This window comes from Harpia harpyja, chromosome W, assembly GCF_026419915.1.
Source record: "Harpia harpyja isolate bHarHar1 chromosome W, bHarHar1 primary haplotype, whole genome shotgun sequence".
NCBI lineage: Eukaryota > Metazoa > Chordata > Aves > Accipitriformes > Accipitridae > Harpia > Harpia harpyja.
Window position 1 is genome coordinate 7861275 of NC_068968.1, and position 24645 is coordinate 7885919.

The 24645-nt window shown below is 43.0% G+C and overlaps 1 protein-coding gene across 2 annotated transcripts in view; it reads left to right on the plus strand.

The window, feature by feature from the left end:
- LOC128136072 (protein patched homolog 1-like) overlaps positions 1-24645 on the plus strand; it is a 97401-nt gene that overhangs the window by 43257 nt on the left and 29499 nt on the right. For both annotated transcript variants that reach the window (XM_052775158.1, XM_052775159.1), the window contains 8 exons: positions 402-549; positions 1140-1271; positions 1553-1708; positions 2355-2453; positions 3348-3473; positions 16602-16720; positions 18728-19130; positions 19614-19923. In XM_052775158.1, the coding sequence (XP_052631118.1) occupies positions 402-549; positions 1140-1271; positions 1553-1708; positions 2355-2453; positions 3348-3473; positions 16602-16720; positions 18728-19130; positions 19614-19923 (1493 nt within the window). The remainder of the gene's footprint in view (positions 1-401; positions 550-1139; positions 1272-1552; positions 1709-2354; positions 2454-3347; positions 3474-16601; positions 16721-18727; positions 19131-19613; positions 19924-24645) is intronic.

Sequence of the window (24645 nt, forward strand, 5' to 3'; positions counted from 1 at the left end):
ATGACAAATTGCCAACAGCATTTGCAAGATCTCATAGGAATAACTGTTCTTGTGTTCTCCTCATAGCAATCTGTCTGTCAGTCGTGATCTCTATAACTGATTTGTAGGGTCACATTCTTTGCTCCTGAAACTGATCCTATTGAAAATAATGGCAAAACTCTCACTAACTTCAGTGAAAACAGACTTAGCCTCAATACTGTATAGACCAGTACAGCTGCACCAGATGCATAGTAGAATAATTATACTATGTTCAATTTTAATGTCAACATGTGGCCTATAAAATCAAGAACTCATGCAAGCTCCTATTAGGCTCTCATTTGAGCCTTTATGCAGTGAAAAATCATTTCCCGAAAATGCTTATTTTATGCCTCTTTCTCCTCTCTCTTCTCTCCCTGTTACAGTGCCCAGGCTTTGCAAACCATGTTTCAGTTAATGACTCCTAAGCAAATGTATGAGCACTTCAAGGGGTATGAATATGTTTCACATATCAACTGGAGTGAGGATAAGGCAGCAGCAATTCTGGAAGCCTGGCAGCGGATGTATGTTAAGGTAAAATTGAAAATAACCTAGATGTCTTACTATAAAGTTTTACTAAGATCCACTGCCTTTAGTCGTGGCTTTTTATAGTATTTTCTCAAGGAAGATGCTTAAACTAGAACTGAGTGTTGTCTCCTGGTTTTAAAGTTATCCTTGTGCTGTAACAGACTATTTAAAAAGGCTGATTTCTTCTTTTTTTTAATTAAGAAACTGCTTACTTATTCACATATGAGAAGCCATGAAGGTTTTACTGTTTGCTGGACCTTGGATTAAAGGCAAAACTCATACAACAGCAAATCAATGGCAGAGTTATGGAAAGAAGAAACCTCCTTTACATTTCAGGAGTTAAGTTAAATGTTTTAAATGATCTGTGAATGCAGTGACCTTTCCTGAAGGATGCAAATTCTTGTTTGATAATCAGTATCTTGCAGGAAATAATTACCAAAAATATTTATTTCATGTAGCATCAGTGAAATCTCTTGTATAGGGTGTGTGGTTTAACAGGAACATTAAGGCAAAAGTAGTTGATTTCAGATATGTGCTGTAGAAGATTATAATGGGCTTTTTTTTAGCCACACTAAGTTTTATTTTTCTTTCCATAGGTTGTTCATCAAAGCGTTGCACAAAACTCTACTCAGAAGGTGCTTTCCTTTACTACAACTACCCTGGATGACATTCTAAAGTCATTTTCTGATGTCAGTGTTATCAGAGTAGCTAGTGGCTACTTACTAATGGTAAGAAAATAAATTATATTTATTTAATTGACTCCAGTAGTATAGCAGGGCTCAAATGGCTGCCTTGTTACCAGTCAACAGTCCAGAACATTTTCAGAATACTTAAAATAAAAATTGCAGTTTGTAAACATCTGCCTCAGGGTTGTCACCTATTCCTCTATGTAACATCTCTGATGTGTCTGTTCTGTTTAAAAACGCTTGTAAGTTGTGTATGTTGTTGGGGGGAGATAGCTGATGATAGAGAAGGATCCATTCTAATCCAATCCCTGCTCTGCTTTCAGCTTACCTATGCCTGTTTAACAATGCTGCGGTGGGACTGTGCCAAGTCTCAGGGTGCTGTGGGGCTGGCAGGAGTCGTCTTGGTTGCTCTCTCGGTGGCTGCAGGATTGGGTCTGTGCTCATTGATTGGAATTTCCTTTAATGCTGCCACAACTCAGGTATGAAGGAGCCACAAGTCTGCTGCTAAATTACAAGAACTTTGTTAGTAAATGAATGCATCTCAATCAATCTTTGAGAAAAAACAAAAGCTGAGGAAGTATTTTGATTTTTAGATTTTTACTTGTGTCTTTCTCCTATCTAGTAGCTTGCACTGTGAGAAATTAAGAGAACATGCTGCCAAACGATTTTAAAGAAAAAGGCAGATATCCTGCAGTTCGTTTAATTAGGTAGATTCTAGGATATTTGTTTTTCTGTGTCCCAATATGAATGCAAGCATCCAGTTGTATATAAGAAGCTGCAAGTTTTGTCCTTACATCTGAATATATCAGGATGTTCAACTCCTGAAAATATTTTGAAAATAACGTGAAATATTATCTGATATTCTTTGCCTACCAAAAACTTGAATTACTTTTAGTGAGGTTTTGTACCTGTAAATGGTATACTGCAAGTTCTTCAGCAGTCTTTCAGAATGAAAGTTAATAGCTGTATTGCATCCTATTGATTTTCATTTTAACCTTGGATTTGTGTTCAGAGTGTAGTGTAAAGGTTATTTTGATTAGCCATTTAATGACTAGCTGCATGGTAGATCATAAGAATAATATAAAAATGTTCTTGGTTTTTTGCTTGTTTTGTTTCTCCCCCAAGGTTTTGCCTTTTCTTGCTCTTGGAGTTGGTGTAGATGATATATTCCTTCTGGTACATGCATTTAGTGAAACAGGGCAGAATAAGAGAATTCCATTTGAGGTAATGACAAAATGGGGAGTTGGGGGAAAATAAAAGAATAAAATAAAAGAAAAAGCCTCATATAGGGAAATATATGATACCTAGAATTAGTTAGTAATGATTTTTTAAAAAAGCTTTTGTTCTAGAGATCTTTGTCCTAGGGCCTGGTTTTCTTTCCTTTTATTTATAATTAACCATGACATTCACATTATTCACATTATGAAATCTAAGATCCTCCTCACTTTTATAATCTTTTCCTTTTATTGACCTTTTTATTCTCAGTCCAAAGTTTCATATCCAAAGTACAAATCATTTAAAAGCAATATATATTTGCCAGTTTTGTTTTGTACAAACAATGTCTTCCATGTACTCTTTCCAGCTGGTTCGGCATGCAGGCACTATAAAGTCATTGTGCTATAACCTCCATATGCTTCAAAATAACCTACTGCGTTGGGAAAGGGTCCTGTGTTTGATTCTCTCTGGTTTTTTGTGTGGTTCCTGGGGTTTCTGGGTTTTTTTCTTACATGCTTCTTCAAGACATAATGCATGCTTATTTTGTCTGAAAAATGTTGAGAAAACCAAGTGACTGCACTGATACAAAATACATCCTACTTAATAACTGATGTATTTGATATAATGTCAGTATCCATTTAGCTTTGACTTTTGAAGCCATTGTCAGCTTTGATAATGTTTGCTACCCTCAAAAAATGTAAGCACTTCATGTGTCATCTGCTTTTCTCCTGGACAGTGTACTTAGTATATTGTTTACTCTTACATATTCTCAAATGCACACTTGTATTCAGAATTTCCTTGTAATAGTTTTCACTGTTACCATGTTATATCTGTAGGATGACCCCTTCATTTGCAGGACATCACCTTATTCATGACTTGTACAATACGTCATTTGTTTTGCAGGACAGAACAGGTGAATGTTTGAAGCGAACGGGAGCAAGCATAGCCCTTACATCTATCAGCAATGTTACTGCTTTCTTTATGGCTGCCTTAATCCCTATTCCTGCTTTACGAGCATTTTCACTCCAAGTAAGTTTTTATGTTGTTTTGTTAGCTCTTGTAGATGGTGTCATCATGGAAAGTGAATGATAATAACTGTTAGTGGTAGCGTTAAAGTCCATGTTCAGTGCTTCTGCAGTTCACTGAACCAATATGTGATCACTGTTTACCATAGTTCTTGGTGATAACCAACTGCTTTCTCCCCTTGATTCTGCTCCTTCTGTTTCTCACACCTTGAGTCTCTCACATCCTGTTGGTGGGTAAAAGAATATCCTACCCCATCCCAACTAGGTTGAGTGCAAAAACCAAGTATGCAACTAAGCAGAAACAAGTCTCCAGCAACATTTGAATTCTTAAGGCAGTCTAGACCAGTAGACTGTACTCTAGTTTACACCATCACATTCCTAAGTAGGAATATAATCCTTTCATTGAGGTTTGTCCAATTTGCTGCTATTACAAACCATAACCAAAGTGCAATGACAGCAGCGAGAATGCATTTGCCACATTAATTATTACAGCAGCAGTTTGTACTGACTTGTTCCCAATGTAATTTTAGCAAAATGTTGGAGAAAACATCGAGAATTTTATGTTCTGTTCTGTTTTGAGAGAAAATGTGAATTTTCTGTGCTGAAGCATGTATTGCTTTCTCTGCCTTTCTCTCTTTGTCTTCTCTTTTTTTTTTTTTTTTGATAATATACCTTCAGGAAGATGAAATATTAAGGATGCTGAAGAAAGCTTCTTTTGAATGCAAGGGCTCTGAAGAAAGCTCTGGGAAGTTCTCCTCTGACACGTTTTTAACACACAAGCGATTTATAGCATTGGCTGACCTTGGTGCAGAGCAGGCAAAGTACTTTTTCAGTAGCTATTTTTCCTCTGTTATAGAATGACATTCTCTTTGAGCCCCTGACCTACCCAGAAGAAGCAAGGGCTGCATTTTTTCTTAATACCTGAGGCAATTATTGCTGTTTTCAGCAATGTAAGCATGCCTGCATTAAGCTATTAAATGGTAAAGTGTTCATGATTGCAGATACATGACCAACATTAGTAACTTGTTTACCATTTTCTTCTCAATAGGCAATTTGGTAGTGAATAACAGAGAAAGTAAAGGAGAATATAGGCATTGGTTTGCTGCATAGTTGAGCAGATATCTGTGTCATCTTAAACTAGAGCTTTAGTCCTAAACAGTTAACAGTATTTAGTTCTGCTGACTTGCCAAAACCTAGATCTCTCTTCTTACAGGGGATATGACAGTGAATTGTTTTATATTACGGCAAAGACCAATTTGAGTGTGTGAAATATTTCTGAAGTGTAACACTTCTTTTGGAAGAAGTGATTTATGTCATCTAAATCTTGGGGTACCCAGTCTGCTGAGCTGGAAGACAGAGACAGGGAGCAGAATGAAGCCCTCATAATCTAAGGGAAAATGGTTAGCAACCTGCTACACCACTTCTTAGTCCATGGGGCCGGATGGGATCCACCCAAGGATGCTGAGAGAGCTGGTGGAAGTGCTCACCAAGCCACTTTCCATCATTTATCAGCAGTCCTGGCTAACTGGGGAGGTCCCAGTTGACTGGAGGTTAGCAAATGTGATGACGCCCACCTACAAGAAGGGCTGCAAGGAGGATCCGGGGAACTACAGGCCTGTCAGTATGACCTCGGTGCCAGGGAAGGTTATGGAGCAGCTCATCTTGAGTGACATCACATAGCACGTAGAGGATAACAAGGTGATCAGGCCCAGTCAGCATGGGTTTGTAAAAGGCAGGTCTTGCTTGACTAACCTGATCTCTTTCTATGACATGATGATCTGCTTGAGGGTAGGAAGGCTCTACAGAGGGATCTGGACAGGCTGGATCGATGGGCCGAGGCCAATCATATGAGATTCAACAAGGCTAAGTGCCAGGTCCTGCACTTGGATCGCAACAACCCCATGCAATGCTATAGGCTTGGGGAAGAGTGGCTGGAAAGTTGCCCGGCAGAAAAGGACCTGGGGGTGCTGGTCGATATGAGCCAGCAGTGTGCCCAGGTGGCCAAGAAGGCCAAGAGCATCCTGGTCTGTATCAGAAATAGTGTGGTCAGCAGGACTAGCGAAGTGATCGTCCCCCTGTACTCAGCAGTGGTGAGGCCACACCTTGAATACTGTGTTCAGTTTTGGGCCCCTCACTACAAGAAAGACACTGAGGTGCTGGAGCGTGTCCAAAGAAGAGCAACAAAGCTGGTGAAGGGTCTGGAGAACAAGTCTTGTGAGGAGTGGCTGAGGGAACTGGGGCTGTTTAGCCTGGAGAAAAGGAGGCTGAGGGGAAACCTTATCTCTCTCTACAACTACCTGAAAGGAGGTTGTAGCGAGGTGGGTGTCGGTCTCTTTTCCCAAGTAACAAGTGATAGGACAAGAGGAAATGGCCTCAAGTTGCGCCAGGGGAGGTTTAGATTGGATATTAGGAAAAATGTCTTCACTGAAAGGGTTGTCAAGCATTGGAACAGGCTGCCCAGGGAAGTGGTTGAGTCACCATCCCTGGAGGTATTTAAAAGACATGTAGATATGTGTCCTGGGTTCAGCTGAGATGATAGAGTTAATTTTCACAAGAAGCTGGGAGGGGGCACAGCCAGGACAGCTGACCCAAAGTAGCCAAGGGTACCCCACAAAGAATTGAGTCAGACAACGGGACTCATTTCCGAAACAACCTCATAGACACCTGGGCCAAAGAGCATGGCATTTAGTGGGTGCATCACATCCTTATCATGCACCAGCCTCCAGGAAAACTGAATGACAGAATGGCCTGCTAAAAACTACACTGACAGTATTGGAGGGTGGAATCTTCAAACATTGGGATTCACATTTAGCAAAAGCCACCTGGTAGGTCAACACCAGAGGATCTGCCAATGGGGGTGGTCCTGCCCAATCAGAATTTTTACATACTGTAGAAGGGGATAAAGTCCCTGTAGTGCACATAAAAAATATGTTAGGGAAGACAGTCTGGGTTACTCCTGCCTTGGGCAAATGCAAACCCACTATGAGACTGCTTTTGCTCAAGGACCTGGGTGCACTTGGTGGGTGATGTGGAAGGATGGGGAAGTCCAATGTGTGCCTCCAGGGGATTGGATTTTAGGTGAGAATAGCCAATGAATCAAATTGTATGATGTTAGTTGCTATATAACCCTGCCACTGTATGTCATCATACCATAGTTGTCATATGCCATATTAATGTGTCGTGGTTTAACCCCAGCCAGCAACTAAGCACCACGCAGCCTGCTTACTCACTTCCCCCCACCCAGTGGGATGGGGGAGAGAATCTGGAAAAAAAAGTAGAACTTGTGGGTTGAGATAAGAACAGTTTAATAGAACAGAAAGGAAGAAACTAATAATGATAACAATAACAATAATAAAATGACAATAGTAATAATAAAAGGATTGGAATATACAAAACAAGTGATGAACAATGCAATTGCTCACCACTTGCCGACCAACGCCCAGTTAGTTCCCGAGCAGCGATCCGCCCCCAGGCCAACTCCCCCCAGTTTATATACTAGGCATGACGTCACATGGTATGGAATACCCTATTGGCCACTTTGGGTCAGCTGCCCTGGCTGTGTGCCCTCCCAACTTCTTGTGCCCCTCCAGCCTTCTTGCTGGCTGGGCATGAGAAGCTGAAAAATCCTTAACTTAGTATAAACACTACTCAGCAACAACTGAAAACATCAGTGTTATCAAAATTCTTCTCATACTAAATCCAAAATGTAGCACTATACCAGCTGCTAGAAAGAAAATTAACTCTATCCCAGCTGAAACCAGGACAGCCATATCAGTGGTATTACAGTAAGAATCACCCAAATCACTGAAGGATGGACTTTGATGAAACTGAGCAAAGTGCAGCGGTGATGGAACTTTGTGGTGGGTTGACCCTGGCTGAATGCCAGGTGCCCACCAAACCTTTCTATCACTCCCCTTCCTCAACTAGACAGGGGAGAGAAAATATAATGAAAGGTTCGTGGGTCAAGATAAGGACAGTTTAATAAAGCAAAAGCAAAGATCACGTGCGAAAGCAAAGGAAAACAAAAGATTTTATTCTCTACTTCCCATCAGCAGGCGATGTCTGGCCACTTCCTGGGAAGCAGGGCTTCAGTACTCATAGCGGTTGCTCCGGAAGACCCCCTTTCCATTTCCCTTTACTTAGCTTTTATAGCTGAGCTGATGTCATATGGTATGGAATATCTGTTTGGTCAGTTTGGGTCAGCTGCTATGTCCCCTCCCAAGATCCTGCCCACCCCCAGCCTGCTGGTGAGGGGGTGGGAAATGTTGGAGAGACAGCCTTGATGCTATGGGAGCACTGCTCAGCAGTAGCCAAAACACTGGTGTGTTATCAACACCTTTCTAGCTACCATCACAGAGCACAGCACTATGAGGGCTGCTATGGGGAAAGTTAACTCCATCTCAGCCAGACCCAATACAAACCTGAACTGGCTTCAGCAAGTGGCGCCCAGCAACTCCTCAAGACCAACGACTTCAACCTGCAGACCGTGGGCGTGGCCCATGCCAAATGCACCAGCCATGAGCTCTGGATGCAGCATGCAACAATCCAATGCCACACACCATGTCTCCCACCCTGACAGACTGTTACAACAGATGGAGCCCCAAAGTCATGGATTAAATGAACTCAACGGACACGTTAGAGGGATGGCCCACAGACTAAGGGAATGATATCTCTGTGTGTGTATATATATCAAAGACAGGGAAAGTGGTGGTGATTAATTGGAAAGTGTAGGATCTGGGCATGACGTAGATGGTTGTATTGGGTTTGTGTGGCAAGGTTTTTGGTAGCAGGGGGGTTACAGGGGTGGCTTCTGTGAGAAGCTGCTGGAAGCTTCCCCTATGTCCGACAGAGCCAATACCAGCCGGCTGTAAGACAGACACGCTGCTGGCCAAGGCTGAGCCACTCAGCAATAGTGGTAGCGCCTCTGTGATAACATATTTAAGAAGGAAAAAAAGTTGCATCAGACGCAGAAATGGCAGCCGGAGAGAGGAGTGAGAACATGTAAGAGAAACAACCCTGCAGACACCAAGGTCAGTGAAGAAGGAGGGGGAGGAGCTGCTCCAGGCGCCGGAGCAGAGATTCCCCTGCAGCCCGTGGGGAAGACCATGGTGAGGCAGGTTGTCCCCCTGCAGCCCATGGAGGTCCACGGTGGAGCAGATATCCACCTGCAGCCCATGGAGGACCCCATGCCGGAGCAGGTAGGTGCCTGAAGGAGGCTGTGACCCCGTGGGAAGCCCACGCTGGAGCAGGCTCCTGGCAGGACCTGCGGATCTGTGGAGAGAGGAGCCCACGCTGGAGCAGGTTTTCTGGCAGGACTTGTGACCCCGTGGGGGACCCACGCTGGAGCAGTGTGCTCCTGAAGGACTGCACGCCGTGGAAGGGACCCATGCTGGAGCAGTTCGTGAAGAACTGCAGCCTGTGGGAAGGACCCACGTTGGAGAAGTTCATGGAGGACTGTCTCCTGTTGACGTGGAAGTCACGGACACTGCACACAATCAATATGATCAAGCAGATGCCACTTTATTGCCAAAATAGCTCAGTTTATATACTCATTCTGGTTCCCACTCACGCATAAGCTGATTAAAGATTGGTTAGCATGTGCTGTCCACGCGCCTAGTTACACCTAATGATTGGTTATATCAACGCTGTACACGCGCATAAACATAAGACATAATTGGTTATATTAACTAAAACATGCGAAACTTGTCTCAGTCTAATTGGTCAAGATAAGCTGCCGAATTGAGGTTCTTTGTGCCAAGTTCCCTTTATCGTGGAATGCGCACCTGTGTTCTTCTAATTGGCAACTTTCTTTTTTTGTCTTCTTGTTTATTCTGTTCAAGGCCTTCTAAAGGCGTCTGGAATGCTCTTGCGACCGTTAGCTAAATATGTGTCCACAACAGTCTCCCGTGGGAGGGACCCCACACTGGAGCAGGGGAAGAGTGTGAGGAGTCCTGCCCCTGAGGAGGATGAAGCGGCAGAAATAACATGTGATGAACTGACCGTAAACCCCATTCCCTATCCCCCTGCGCCGCTGGGGGGGTAGGTAGAGAATCCAGGAGTGAAGCTGTTCCTGGGAAGAAGGGAGGGGTGGAGGGAAGGTGTTTTGAGATTTTGTTTTATTTCTCATTACCCTGTTCTGGTTGATTGGCAATAAATTGAGTTAATTTTCCCCAAGCTGAGTCTGTTTTGCCCGTGACGGTAATTGGTTGAGTGATCTCTCCCTGTCCTTATCTTGACCCATGAGCCCTTTGTTATATTTTCTCTCCCCTGTCCAGCTGAGGAGGGGGGCGTGATAGAATGGCTTTGGTGGGCACCTGGCATCCAGCCAGGGTCAACCTACCACAATGGTATAGGATAAGGGGTGGATAATGTCCTGGGTTTGGCTAGGATAGAGTTAATTTTTATAAGAAGCTGGGAGGGGACACAGCCAGGACAGCTGACCCAACTAGCCAAGGGAATATTCAATACCATATGATGTCATGCTCAGTATATAACTGGGGAGCTGGCCAGGGGGAGGAGGGATCGTGGCTCGGGAAAGGGCTGAGCATCAGGTTCCAGGTGGTGAGCAATTGCATTGTGCATCACTCGCTTTATACATTCTTTTATTAGTATTATTCTTATTATTACTTCTGTCCTTGTGTTGTCCTATTAAACTGTCCTGTTTTACCTTTTTCTTCCGATTGTCCTCCCCATCCGACAGGTGGGGGAGAGGAGTGAGCAAGTGGCCGCATGTTGCTTAGTTGCCAGCTAGGCTTAAACCATGACAATGTGGCACTTAGGGACATGGTTTAGTGGTGGACTTCGTAGTGTTAAGTTAATGGTTGGACTCAATGATCTTAAGGGTCTTTTCCAATCTAAATAATTCTATGATTCTATGATACTATGACTCTATTCTATAATCTGTGGCCCAAACTCAAACATCTAACATATCTTAAGCAGCAAAAAGGATACTGGAGATCTTCACTAGGAATCAGAATAGAGGTCCTATTTTCCCATTGTCTGACTTTGCAGTGACCATGCTTTATAGAAGCTACTTAAGCCTAAATGCCACTCTCCTAATAAGAACCCAACAGAGATGGGTCATTTTATCCTAGTCACACTGCTGTGCTGCTTTCTTTGATCAAATTTTGCTCAGTCTGTTCTCACTTCTCACATCAGAACATGGTAGGTTGCCTTTGGAATATCTGTGGAGACAACAGCTGTAATTGTTACTGCAATTTGAATATAAATTAAATTTATCTTTTTTTAAAATCTTTTTTTTTGCCTGCTGCCATGTCTTATGACTTGCTGTAAACTGAATCAGCAGAAGTTCAGAAAAGGAAGTCCATGTTGTCAAATGCATGGTGCTTTCAAAAAGTAAAACAAAAGACAAAGTTTCAGGTGAAATTTCAACATATCCATGTATGAACATGTTGATATTATTCAGAATGACATCATGATCAAAGTTATTTCTAAGGCGGTGATTAATATGTAATCTATGTGTAGGTACATTTGGGTGTCCAGAAATGAATGTTTGAGTGGCTCAATCTTTTCTCAGATGCATCTGTAATCTGTCTTTCCTCACACATAGTAACCCCTTATATGTATATAAGAGATGGAAAAATGTGCAAAAAGGCCAACCAGAGACCTGTACTGAGAATTTATTGGTACTAGAGCAATCTGTGTATATGTTAGGAACCACTGAAATTACAGCACTTATTGTTGGAAATAACATCTATTACTTGCATTGTCTAGCTTTACTAGGTATAATCAAAACCAGTTAATGCATTTAATCATAGCATTCAGAATTAGATAACCATGGCAGATTTTGGTGGGTGGTCTGTATATATGGATTTCTTTATTCACAGTCTTCTTCCTCCCTCTCCCTCTTACTCAGGCTTGTTTAAACAAGAATTCCTTGTTCTCCTGGTTTCAGCTGGGATAGAGTTAATTGTCTTCCTAGTAGCTGGTATAGTGCTATGTTTTTGAGTTAGGTATGAGAAGAATGTTGATAACTGATGTTTTCAGTCGTTGCGAAGTAATGTTTAGTCTAAAGTCAAGGATTTTTCAGCTTCTGATGCCCAGCCAGCAAGAAGGCTGGAGGGGCACAAGAAGTTGGGAGGGGACACAGACAGGGCAGCTGACCCAAAGTGGCCAACAGGGTATTCCATACCATGTGATGTCACATCTGGTATATAAACTGGGGGGAGTGGGGGCAGGGGGATCGCCGCTCGGGGAATAACTGGGTGTCGGTCGGTGGGTGGTGAGCGATTGCATTGTGCCAATCACTTGTATATTCCAATCCTTTTATTAGTGTTATCATTTTCATTATTAGTTTCTTCCTTTCTGTTCTATTAAACCGTTCTTATCTCAACCCACGGGTTTTACTTCTTTTCCTGATTTTCTCCCCCATCCCACTGGGTGGGGGGGAAGTGAGTGACCGGCTGCGTGGTGCTTAGTTGCTGGCTGGGGTTAAACCACAACACTTGTCATCTTTGATAGCTTTCTAGCAAAACTTAGAAAGCAATGAAATAGTGCAGTTTACTTTTCACAGATGCTGCCTTCTCATCTGGATAGTGAACTTTTAACAGATAGGCTTAAAAAAAGGATTGTTCTTGACCTTATTTTGCTCTTCATTTGCTTTCCTTAAGATATTGCAAAGTTTCCATAACTGTTGAGGACCAGTATCTGTAAAATAACCTAGCTGCTAGGGAGAATAAATAGTTTCCTGACTAGCCTTGCATGTGGAAGCCCAACTTTTACTTAGAAACTAATGTTTTGCATATCAGTGCTTTCTTTTTTCAGCTTCTGTTCTGTCAGCTAATGCAGTTCATTGATACCTGTGAGTTGTTCAGTTACTTTATGGAACTTAAACACTGCAAGTTTGTTGCTGTCATAGGAATTTGCTAGGGTTAACTCAGCAAAGTGGGTTAGCTCTTGCTGAGTTTAAAAATCACCATTTTCCATTTCTTTAAGTGAGTTGTTTGGGTTTTTTAATTAATTCACTTATGGGGATAAGGACTGTTTTAGCTTTTTAGCTGTTTGCATTTTTTTATCATTTGCTGATCTTATTAGCCCCTTATTTAAGGGGCTTTAGGTTTTGAGATGCTGAATGTATCCCAAGTACTCAGTTGCAAGAATCACCTGTAAGAGAGTGTTCAGGACTTTGAAGGAGTAGGTCCTGAGTTTTCAGATGTGTTGCATTTCTTAAAATCAGGGGGGTGTCTAAGAAATCCCCTGAAAGTTTTTGAAGTTTGCTGTAGGAATGTCTTAAATATAGCATTTTCTTTTGAGTATAAATGAAGGAGGCATGGCAGAGTATAAGTACCACTGGGCTGAATTCTTTCTTCAGACAGAATATTTGGACACCTTTATGGAATAAATTCTGCCCTGGAAAGAAAAGACATAGCTTCATAAAAATTCACCTAACTTCTTGCTTGCACCAGAAATTTCCTCCCCTAACAGCAGAGGAATGGTATAGACTCACTAATGAATAAGGGTGGAACTTTGCCCAATAAGTTTTAGCAGTAACTTTTTTTTCCTCACAGTAGGAATGATAACTTTTTTTCCTAAATATAAAAGTGATTACCAGGTGGTGGTGGTAGGTTTGGGGGGAGAAAGAATATAAATTTTTAAGCTCACTCATTATCTTACTCTGCTGAAGCAGTTTGTCCCCTTCATCTTACCCAAGTCTTTTAGCTTTCCCTGCTTCTGATATGAGAATTTAACAAGCAAAAATAAAGCCTAAGGAGAAGAGGCGGGGAAAATCTGAGTCTGTATGTTGTCAGGAGGGAGCTGCAGATAGGCAGCGTAGGGTGGAAGTTTCCCTGACAGACCTCCTCATCTGTTCAGCATCTCTGGCTATACAGCACACCCATTCTCCTTGGGTGGGCTGCCAGGAATGGCAAATAGCAGCACATACCTTTGTCAGGGCCCCAGTCTATCATCCTGGCTCACTTCTTCCTTGCTGCCTTCAGCACAGACTGTCATTCTTCTGTTTCAGTTAACAGTTGCAGCAACAGCATTAATATTTTAGGCTGTGCATTATTAAAAAATGCAAAATCAGAGCATGTTTCTTAATGTCTGCTTAATGGATTTTTTTACTTTTCTCTGATGTTCTTATTTCACTGAACTCCTTCAGTTAACACCTTTGAGTAAGCCCCATGTTTTTTCCCACTCTAGTACTAATCTTACTTCTATTGATTTCAAGGAAAGAGGTCCTTTCCTCTCCTATTTGACCATTCCTCTCTGAAAGGGTGAAAGCAGATGCCCTGCCTGTTCCCAAAAATCCTCTGCTTGCTCTTGGCTCAGCTGCTGCTAGCAGATTGCCTGTACATTGGGAGATCTACTACCGCAGACTTTTGTTGGTGCTTTTCTAATCAGTCACCATTACAGACTGCAGATATTGCCAAGATTAAGATCACATTTCTTCATATGTTCCCATTCCCAGCCACCAGACTTCTAAATAGTATTGGGGAGGGAAGGTGGTGGCTGATGCATCAGGTCAGACATTCAGTCACTCCTCAACAGTTCTTCCTTCCCCCCTTGCTAATCTGAATCTCAAACCACTTCTCCTTCCCTTGTCTCACTCGCTTCCAAGTGCCCTTGGAGTTGGGGATATACAGCAGGAACTGAAAGGCACACTGCACCTTATCAGTTCATGGGGTTTTTTTTGATGAGACAACAAATTCGAATTGATATACGAACAATATTTTCTGTATTTAATTGTGAAAACTGTGAAATGTTATGTCCTTGAGATGTTGGGGTGGAGGGTGAGTGAGAGAAAGTATATTATAAATGGGAAGTGTGGTGTTAAACTATAGGAATCTATCGAAATATAAGTCAGGATAGAGAGGCTTGTTTAGAAATATTTGACTTGCAGGATCAGTACATCACCACCAGTATGGCACAATGGAAAATCTAGTTGCTCTAAAAAGAGATGCCATGTTAATAGGTAAATTTACTATGTGTTGCTGGGATACTTTCGATTCTCCTTTAAAAATCAAATGTAAATATAACTAATGGCATCTCTGCCATGCATTTAAGTATTAGGTTTGGGGTTTAGCAGCATTTGGGATTCAAGGTCACTGGGGTCTACAAAGAACTGATAAGGCAGGAAGTGTTTATAGAAGCGAGCAGAAGTAGAGGACTTCAGTTAGTTTTTCAGGCATGCTGAGAGGTATAAGAATTCTTAGGCCAGGTCTCAGCTGTTTTTTCCAAATCTCAGCAATTCATAGCTGATCCTTGATGGAAGCTCTTGGTTAGACACAGTTAATTACTCGTGATTTATGGGTGATTCAATTTTCAGTGGTTTAGCAGCAATAAGAGAGTGGTTGTATGAACTAGGTGCAATAAACACCTTGCTTGCAACAGCAGCTGTTTGTTTTCCTGACAGATTCAGTCTATTCTAGAGAGGATCAAAAGGAAATCACTTAATTTTGAAGTCTTGTCTATGACCTTACATACCTTTCTGCGTCGATATTCATAAATCATGAAATGGTCATGGGATCTTTTCTCTCAAAGATTAAAGTAATGATTAAATACTAATTAGGCTTTAAACACTAGATAAACTCTATTTTAGTAGTTATGTCTCCAGCCAATCAGCAGGACTTTAAGGAGGCTGGAGACAACAAAAGAGAAACATCAGTAAGAACCACTTTTGTGTACAATATATTTATGATTGAAATAACTATACAGTGTTTACATACATAACTGATTCTGTCATTCTGAGAAAAGTAAAAGCAAGAACTAGTCTTTTTATTATAATTTACAGCTTCAGAACCCTAAAAATCATTCAGTAGATTACTATGATTTTCACAGATAAGAGACACAAAAATACAAAATTGCATTATTTAGGGTCACATAAGTTGAGCATTTTTAAAACATGAATTTTGGATGTCTCATCTTTTGAGTTGCCAATTTTAAGGGCTGATTTTCAACATCAAAAGCAGCCATTGATCTGTGTTGGAAAAAGGAGGGCTCATTTACATCAGGTCAGGCACTTAATTTGTGTAATCCAATTTTAGACCTTTTTTTGACCATTTGAACCCAAATGGTGTTTACTTCAGAAGTTACAGGTGGAGGCACTTGATAATTTATATGCTTTCCTCAGCCTGAAACTGGGCTACTATAGATGCCTACTGATTATATAATGAGTAAAATATAAGGGTTTCCTCTTTTTTTAATCTGTTGATGGCTCAACTATTTTTTCCCAGGTTTTTTTGGGAAAAAAAAATATTCTTAAATGACTTATCCTTATCTCTACTATCCTACTACTATCTTCCAAATCCATCTGTGCCCAAGTTTTCCCTTTGTAAGGCTAGTGATTTTAGCTATGTTTTATTGCAAATAAATACCATTAACAATGAATGATAGATGTTGCACCACATATGTTTATAGAGATTCTCTGGGAATCTCTGTGTAGGAAACAGTTATGGTTTGAAGGGGGGGGTTGTTTTTCTTTAAATAACAATCATTTTGCAAATTAACTTGACCATTCTTGTTCCAATTTAAGACTCATTTTGGTAGACTGGCTCATTAATCAAGTTCTGTCAAGACACAAGCAGAAGAGTTCAACAGATAATCCCAAAATGTCACTCTTTTTTTGCTAGACTTTAAGTACATCAAATGCATAGTGTTTTACTAAATAGAGCAGTTTCATTAAAATTTAATTAAACCTTTATTTCATTACTGATTTAATAATGTGCTTTAATGTTATTGTGGTACTTAAATTACTTCAGATCCCTTAAATGTGAGAACTTCAGTCCTAGTTCCAGGTTTACTTTTGCTTCCATCTTTTTGTACTGTGAGACTCTAAATAGGGCAGAATCTCATATAAAAGTGTAAATTATTGATGAGACTGTTTTTTCCACTTTAAAAATCTTGGTGCCACCACATCTCTAGGTATAGAGATATTAAAATAATATGAAGGGTAATATTAAAAGAAATTAACTACAGTAGGCCTACCATAATGAAACTGGGATGTAAAAATATACCCCCCAGTTCCCTCAGGGGGAAGCTTGAAAGGGTCTGATGAGTAAACATGATAAATGGGTGGATGGGTGAGAACTGAAAGGAGGCTTTATGCTTTGTAAAGCCAATGCCCTAAATGAAGCTTAGTAATGACTTCACTTCTCTTATGATTTATCTCTAGGCAGCAGTTGTGGTGGTATTCAACTTTGCTATGGTTTTGCTGATTTTTCCTGCTATCCTGAGCATGGACCTTTATCGTCGGGAAGACAGGAGACTGGATATATTCTGCTGTTTTACAAGGTGAGAATGTGTGATAGAATTACAGTATAAGTAAGTAAGTGCATCCTTTTTGTGATCACCAATCAGTGCTACTACCCCTTGTCAGGAGTGGGAGCTCTTCATTGCAGCAGGACAGCAGGAGGGTCAGTATATTATTGTCATGGTTTTATTGCTGAATTACATTTGCTACCTTGTTTTTTTATCTGACTGAGGGGAAAAGTTAAAAGGCATTTCACACACACACACGCAAACACTTTTTCCTTTTTTCATATGTACATCCATTTTAGCCATTGGAGGACAACTTTCTGGAAGCGTGTAAAAGAGCCATGCTTTAGTAATATCTGTATTTTTAGAATTTTATGGGGTACTGCAGTGTGTCCAGTGCTGGTATTGGGTAACCTTGGAAGACTTGATTCCAGTCTCTTATGGAAGACTGTAAATAACTCGGGTACTCAGAAGCCTTACTTATACTTAATCACTATGTGCTAATTTTTATGCTTTTTATGCCTTGAAATGTAAATGCATAAAAATAATGTAAAAACTATAAAATTACTTCCCTTTAGCCCAGTTTTTCTTAGGACTATGTGGAATTCAGAATGATCAGTACCATTGCAAGATAGTGATTGATAAACTTTCTGTTATGGCTCCAATAATAATTTAGAATGATAGTATGCACACTCTTACCTAATACACATCCAGCTCTGAGGGTAGGGGCAGGCTAGGAGGAAGCTACTGTCATGAGCGGAGCCACCACTTAGAGATAAAGCATATTTTCTACATTAGTTTTTGCTTTTGCCTGCAATGAAAAGGATAAGCTGCATTTCTATACATGTACTCTGACATGCATGTCATAACCAGGATGTAGAGAAACCCCCTTGTGTCCTCTTAGCCTTTCACACCCACGTAGGAGCAGACACAGTTTGACCTTTTTAACTTCCATGCCAAAGAAAGAAGGTGCTTTCCTAAATTTGTTTTTGAGGGAGTCATTAGAACGGGGAGTTGATCACAAGCCAGGACTCCTGCTTTTTGTTTCTGATTCAGCCATAGTTTCACTGGATGGTCTAATGTGCTTGAATTTTGGAACCCTGATTCTCAGAAGTACAGGGCAGTCAGACCTTCCTTTTATTCCCCCATCTAAAGTTGTACCAAATGTGAATCAGAATTTGGGCCCATGTACATATGAAGAAATTCAGTTAATAAGAGCTTGCTTTGTTTAGGTAGGCAACATTTTCTTCCTTTTTGTAGGATTTTTCCACTTGGTGAAAAATCTCTGATACTGTTTTCTATCAGCAATTTGTTTTTATTTACAGAAGGAGGCTTGTTTATGACTTTTTTTTAATAAACTAGGTATCCATTATGTTCTTGCATAGACTACAATGAAGGGAATGCTTCAAAAAAATGCTTCTGTAATTTTGTCTCCTCATGTTGCCCGTCCTTCCTGGGAATTAATCCTTGTATATTTTTACTTCAATTTTAAAACATACAGTCAGTGTATGGCAAGTGGTTTCAACCTGCCTCCCAAAAGTCTGAGACCTTATCCAGAAGGCCCAAATATTATTTAACAGTTACTTTAATAGTTCTAAACAGAAGAACTCAGCATGTCATGCATTTACATTTTGATCTTCTAAATAGTTTAATTCTCAGCATGGTTGTGTAGATGTAAACTCACACACACATATCATGCATTCAGACTGTGTGAAACTACCTTGTTATTGACCTGATTAGCATGTGTAATTAATAGAGTGATGTGAGTGGATGCCAGTGTCTTTAGACAAATGCTGGTTCCTTCTTTCTTGGGCACAAGAAACATGTGCAGAAACAGGCTCAGAGGCCTACACTTTAAACCATGTCTAAGAAATATTTCCTAAAAGTGCAGAAGGAAATCCTCATGAAAACATTATGCTTAATTAACATAAACAATTTAATAGTAGTAGAAGCAGTCTCAGATGGAAGCAGATTATCCTATCTAGCCTGATTAAAATAAAGACCTATCTAAATGTGAACAGATGTTTTTCTCTTCTCTTGCAGTCCGTGTGCCACTAGAGTGATTCAGATTGAGCCTCGAGCATATGTGGAAAACAGTGATAATACTTGCTACAGTCTTCCACCCTCATACAGCAGTCACAGTTTTGCACATGAAACTCAGATTACAATGCAGTCTACAGTGCAGTTGCGCACAGAATATGATCCTCATGCACAGGTGTACTACACCACAGCAGAGCCTTGCTCAGCAATATCTGTGCAGCCGGTAACAGTGACGCAAGATAATCTCAGCTGCCAGAGCCCAGAAAGCACAAGCTCGGCAAGAGATTTGCTTTCCCAATTCTCAGACTCCAGTATGCATTGCTTTGAGCCACCCTGTACTAAATGGACGGTCTCTTCTTTTTCAGAAAAGCATTATGCTCCATTCCTGCTAAAACCAAAAGCTAAGGTAATCAGAAAACTATTTACCTGTTTTTCAAAAATAGACTTCTGCCTTGCCCAGTAGGAAAATTATCCTGACAATAGTATTAAATATCAGGAATAAATAGAATTATTTTGGAATTACAATTCTTAATAATTTTACACCTAATTTCATACTTTAAAAGTTTTATCTTGATAGTGTTGTAGTGACATACTTTTCAAATGTAAGTTATGAGTGAGGTTTTGGTGACTTTCAGTAACCTAAGCTCATGAACAGTGAAACTAAATCTACTTTTTAACTTCATCACCATATAAATTTCCTGTTCATGATCTAGAGCCCCTTCACTAAAACACAAATTAGTTTGGCCTTGTAGTGTGTGTGTGCATAAATATATAAAAGCTTAAAAGTATAGTGATGGGTATTAATTTTGAACCTGGTTCTGTGTGCCATTATGAGTTATTAATTTCTTTAGGAACATAAAACCAAATGCATTTCCATTTTCTGTTGCAGATTGTGGTTATTTTTCTTTTTCTGGGTTTACTTGGGCTCAGCCTTTATGGAACTACCCGTGCTAGAGATGGACTGAATCTCACAGACATTGTACCACGAGAAACCCAGGAATATGACTTTATTGCAGCACAGTTCAAGTATTTCTCTTTTTACAACATGTATATAGTGACACAGAAAGCAGACTATCCCAATGTCCAGCACTTACTTTATGAACTTCACAAAAGTTTCAGTAATGTGACATACGTTTTGTTGGAAGAGGATAAGCAGCTTCCCAAAATGTGGTTGCACTACTTTCGAGACTGGCTGCAAGGTAAGAGAGAATTGCATGAACTTTTCTTTTTAATTCTACAGTAGCAAGCAATTATTCACTGTAGTAATGCTCTCCTCTTCCAATACGGTCACATGGTTTAAAGCGTACTAGCAGGAGGGAAAATGCCTAGGTTCTGATCCAAACTCAGACATCAATTTGCTGTTTCTCCAACAGTTCACTTCTTAAATTCTTTGTGGCTAAGTTTACTCCCCAATAAAGCAGTTTTGGAGCTTTAAAAGATTATATCCATGAGAGGTCATCTCACGTCATTAATTTCTAAGAAGTGGCTAATGAGGAATTCTGCTTTATAATTAATGGACAAATATGGCCCAGTTTCTTGGGAAGATAAATGTTTGCTGAGTGTTTTGAGAACAGTCACTCGCCAAGGCGATCAGCTCCAGTACAGGCATGTTCCGCAGTGGAGCAGGGGATCGCAGCATACAGGGGGGGTCTCCTGAGCTGGGGAAACCCCAGGAGAGCGTGAAGACCCACCAGGAGCTGGTAGCTCTCAGGAGAGAGAGCGGCTGACGAGGCATGGGCAGGGCCAGGAGTAACGACGGCCACCCTCCACTCCCACAAAAGGCAGCCCTAGGGAGTGCTAGCGACTAGGACAGGCAAACAGGGTGTGGTGCGGCAGTTTACGCGGGAGGGCCCCTCTTCAAAGGAGGGACATTCCACTGGCCGAGTGGAGAAGCTTGAAGTCCACATAACCCAGCAACCGGGCACCGTTCTGTGACCATCTGCGCAGGTCATGGGCGCTCATCCTACCTGACCCTCAAGGCAGAATGGTGGGCACTCGCCTGAGAGCAAAGGCTGCAGCTCCGGCTGGGGGGTCTGCACCATCTACCCCAGTGGTGGCCGATGCCTCTACCCAGACAGAGCTGCTGAAGGGAGAGGCTGCAGTGCATACCTCAGACTGCAGGAAGTGCCTAGACCTTTCTCCTGGGGCAGGGACAGGCAGCAGACCTGCCTGCAAAAGGTGTGCCCAGGTGGAGAACCTCCTGCAGCAGGAGGGTGAGCTGCAGGAGGTGGTGAGAAGGCTGTGTAGCATCAGGGAGGCTGAGAATGAGTTAGATAGCCGGTTCCAAGTGCAGTCTGCAGTGGACCCACAGCCAAACAGCCAAAAACTCACCCACCAGCACACACGGAAGGGAGGGGGGCCAAGAATGCAGAAGAATGGAAGCTTGCAATGGCAAGGACCTACAGGAGGAAGAGACTTCCACTGAAGCCTGAGGTGCCCTTGCAGAACCACTTCACCACTCTGCAGACTGAAGAGGAAAGACCCGTCACATCAGGAGAGACGCTGGAGTTGAGTAAGGCAGCCCGATCTGCTCCCCGTATAACAAGCAGCACAACTAAGAAAAGGTGATAGTAGTAGGCGACTCTCTTCTGAGAGGTACGGAGGCACCCATCTGCCAACCTGATGTGCTCTCTAGAGAGGTGTGCTGCTTACCAGGGGCTCATATCAGGGACATCACCGAGAGACTACGAAGCCTTGTACAGTCCACTGACTATTATCCGCTGCTGTTGTTTCACATGGGCACCAGTGATACAGCCAGGAGCAGTCTGAGGAGTATCAAGAAGGATTACAGAGCCCTGGGAGCGGTGGTAAGGGACTCTGGAGCGCAGGTAGTTTTTTCCTCAATCCTCCCGGTCAAAGGGAGGGGGTTTGAAAGGGCCAGTCGAATCTGGTGAATCAACAGATGGTTATGGGACTGGTGCCACAGCCAGGAGTTTGGCTGCTTAGACCATGGCACTCGCTTTGAGAAACCTGATCTACTGGGGGCTGATGGGGTCCATCTGTCAGAGAAGGGGAAGAGCATCTTCGGTCATAGGCTTGCCAAGCTGGTGAAGAAGGCTTTAAACTAAAGTTGCTGGGGGAGGGGAACCTCAATCCATCCCACTCCTACCAGTTTGATGCCAGTGCCAGCAATAGATGCCCAGAGCCTGGAGAGGGATCACAGGTCAGCAGGAGAGCACCTGAAGAGCAGCACAAAGGAATCCCAGCCACTCCAGCCAGTAAGTCAGCTTCATCGGGGGCCCAACTTAAATGCCTCTATACAAACGCACATAGCACGGGGAATAAACAAGAAGAGTTAGAGACGTGCGCACGCTTGCAGGGCTATGATCTTATTGGCATCACAGAGACGTGGTAGGATGGCTCCTATGACTGGAGTGTTGGAATGGAAGGATACAGGCTCTTTAGGAAGGATAGGCAGGGGAGATGAGGAGGGGGGTGTCACCCTCTATGTCAATGACCAGCTGGAGTGCATGGAGCCCTGCCTGGGGATGGATGAGGAGCTGACTGAGAGCCTATGGGTCAGGATTAAAGGGAGGGCAGGGACAGGTGACATTATAGCGGGGGTCTGCTACAGACCACCTGACCAGGAAGACCGAGCGGATGAGGCCCTCTATAGAGAGATAGGAGCAGCCTCATGTTCACAAGCCCTGGTCCTCATGGGGGACTTCAAGCACCCCAATATCTGTTGGAGGGACAACATGGCAGGGCATAAGCAATCCAGGAGGTTCCTGGAATGCGTTGATGACAACTTCCTTCTCCAAGTGATGGAGGAACCAATGAGGAGAGGTGCTATGCTGGACCTTGTTCTCACCAACAAGGAGGGGCTGGTGAGGAATGTGAAGCTCAAGGCCAGCCTTGGCTGCAGTGACCATGAAATGGTGGAGTTCAGAATCCTTAGGGCAGTGAGGAGGGCGCACAGCAAGCTCACTACCCTGGACTTCAGGAGAGCAGACTTTGGCTTCTTCAGGTATCTGCTTGGTAGAGTACCATGGGATAAAGCCCTGCAGGGAAGAGGGGCCCAAGAAAGCTGGTTAATATTCAAGGATCACCTCCTCCAAGCTCAGGAGCGATGCATCCCAACAAAGAGGAAATCAGGCAAAAACGCCAGGAGGCCTGCATGGATGGACAAGGAGCTCCTGGACAAACTCAAACACAAAAAGGAAGCCTACAGAGGGTGGAAGCAAGGACAGGTAGCCTGGGAGGAATACAGAGAAATTGTCTGAGCAGCCAGGGATCAGGTTAGGAAAGCTAAAGCCCTGATAAAATTAAATCTGGCCAGGGATGTCAAGGGTAACAAGAAAAGCTTCTATAGGTACATTGGTGATAAAAGGAAGATGAGGGAGAATGTGGGCCTGCTGCTCCAGAAGGAAATGGGAGACCTGGTTACCCAGGACATGGAGAAGGCTGAGGTAGGTACTCAAGACTTTTTTGCCTCAGTCTTCATCGGCAAGTGCTCCAGGCACACCACCCAAGTCGCAGAAGGCAAAGGCAGGGACTGGGAGAATGAAGAACCGCCCACCATAGGAGATCAGGTTCGAGACCATCTAAGGAACCTGAAGGTGCACAAGTCCACGGGACCTGATGAGATGCATCTGTGGGTCCTCAGGGAACTGGCGGATGAAGTTGCTAAGCCACTCTCCATCATATTTGAGAAGTTGTGGCAGTCCAGGGAAGTTCCCACTGACTGGAAAAGGGGAAACATAACCCCCATTTTTAAAAAGGGAAAAAAAGAAGACCAGGGGAACTACAGGCCAGTCAGTCTCAACTCTGTGCCCGGCAAGATCATGGAGTGGATCCTCCTGGAAACTATGCTAAAGACACATGGAAAATAAGGAGGTGATTGGTGACAGCCAACATGGCTTCACTAAGGGCAAATCGTGCCTGACAAATTTGGTGGCCTTCTACGACGGGGTTACAGCATTGGTGGATAAGAGAAGAGCAACTGATGTCATCTACCTGGACTTGTGCAAAGCATTTGACGCTGTCCCGCACGACATCCTTGTCTCTAAATTGGAGAGACATGGATTTGACGAGTGGACCACTTGGTGGATAAGGAATTGTATTGGCTTTGTGTGGCAAGGTTTTGGTAGCGGGTGGGGTTACAGGGGTGGCTTCTGTAAGAAGCTGCTGGAAGGTTCCCCTGTGTTCGAGAGAGCCCATACCAGCCGGCTCTAAGACGGACCCGCTGCCGGCCAAGGCCGAGCCAATCAGTGATAGTGGTAACGCCTCTGTGATAACATTTTTAAGAAGGAAAAAGTTGGGACGGAGGTATTCGGCAGCCGGAGAGAGGAGTGAGAACATGTAAGAGACACAACCCTGCGGACACCAAGGTCAGTGAAGAAGGAGCAGGAGGAGATGCTCCAGGCGCCGGAGCAGAGATTCCCCTGCAGCCCGTGGTGAAGACCATGGTGAGGCAGGCTGGTCCCCCTGCAGTCCATGGAGGTCCACGGTGGAGCAGATATCCACCTGCAGCCCGTGGAGGACCCCATGCCGGAGCAGGTGGGTGCCTGAAGGAGGCTGTGACCCCATGGGAAGCCCGCGCTGGAGCAGGCTCCTGGCATGACCTGCAGATCTGTGGAGAGAGGAGCCCACGGAGCAGGTTTTCTGGCAGGACTTGTGACCCCGCGGGGGACCCACGCTGGAGCAGTCTGTGCCTGAAGGACTGCACACCGTGGAAGGGACCCACGCTGGAGCAGTTCTTGAAGAACTGCAGCCTGTGGGAAGGACCCACATTGGAGAAGTTTGTGGAGGACTGTCTCCTGTGGGAGGGACCCCACGCTGGAGCAGGGGAAGAGTGTGATGAGTCCTCCCCCTGAGGAGGATGAAGCAGCAGAAAATAACGTGTGATGAACTGACCGTAAACCCCATCCCCGTCCCCCTGTGCCGCTGGGGGGGTGGTGGTAGAGAATCCGGGAGTGAAG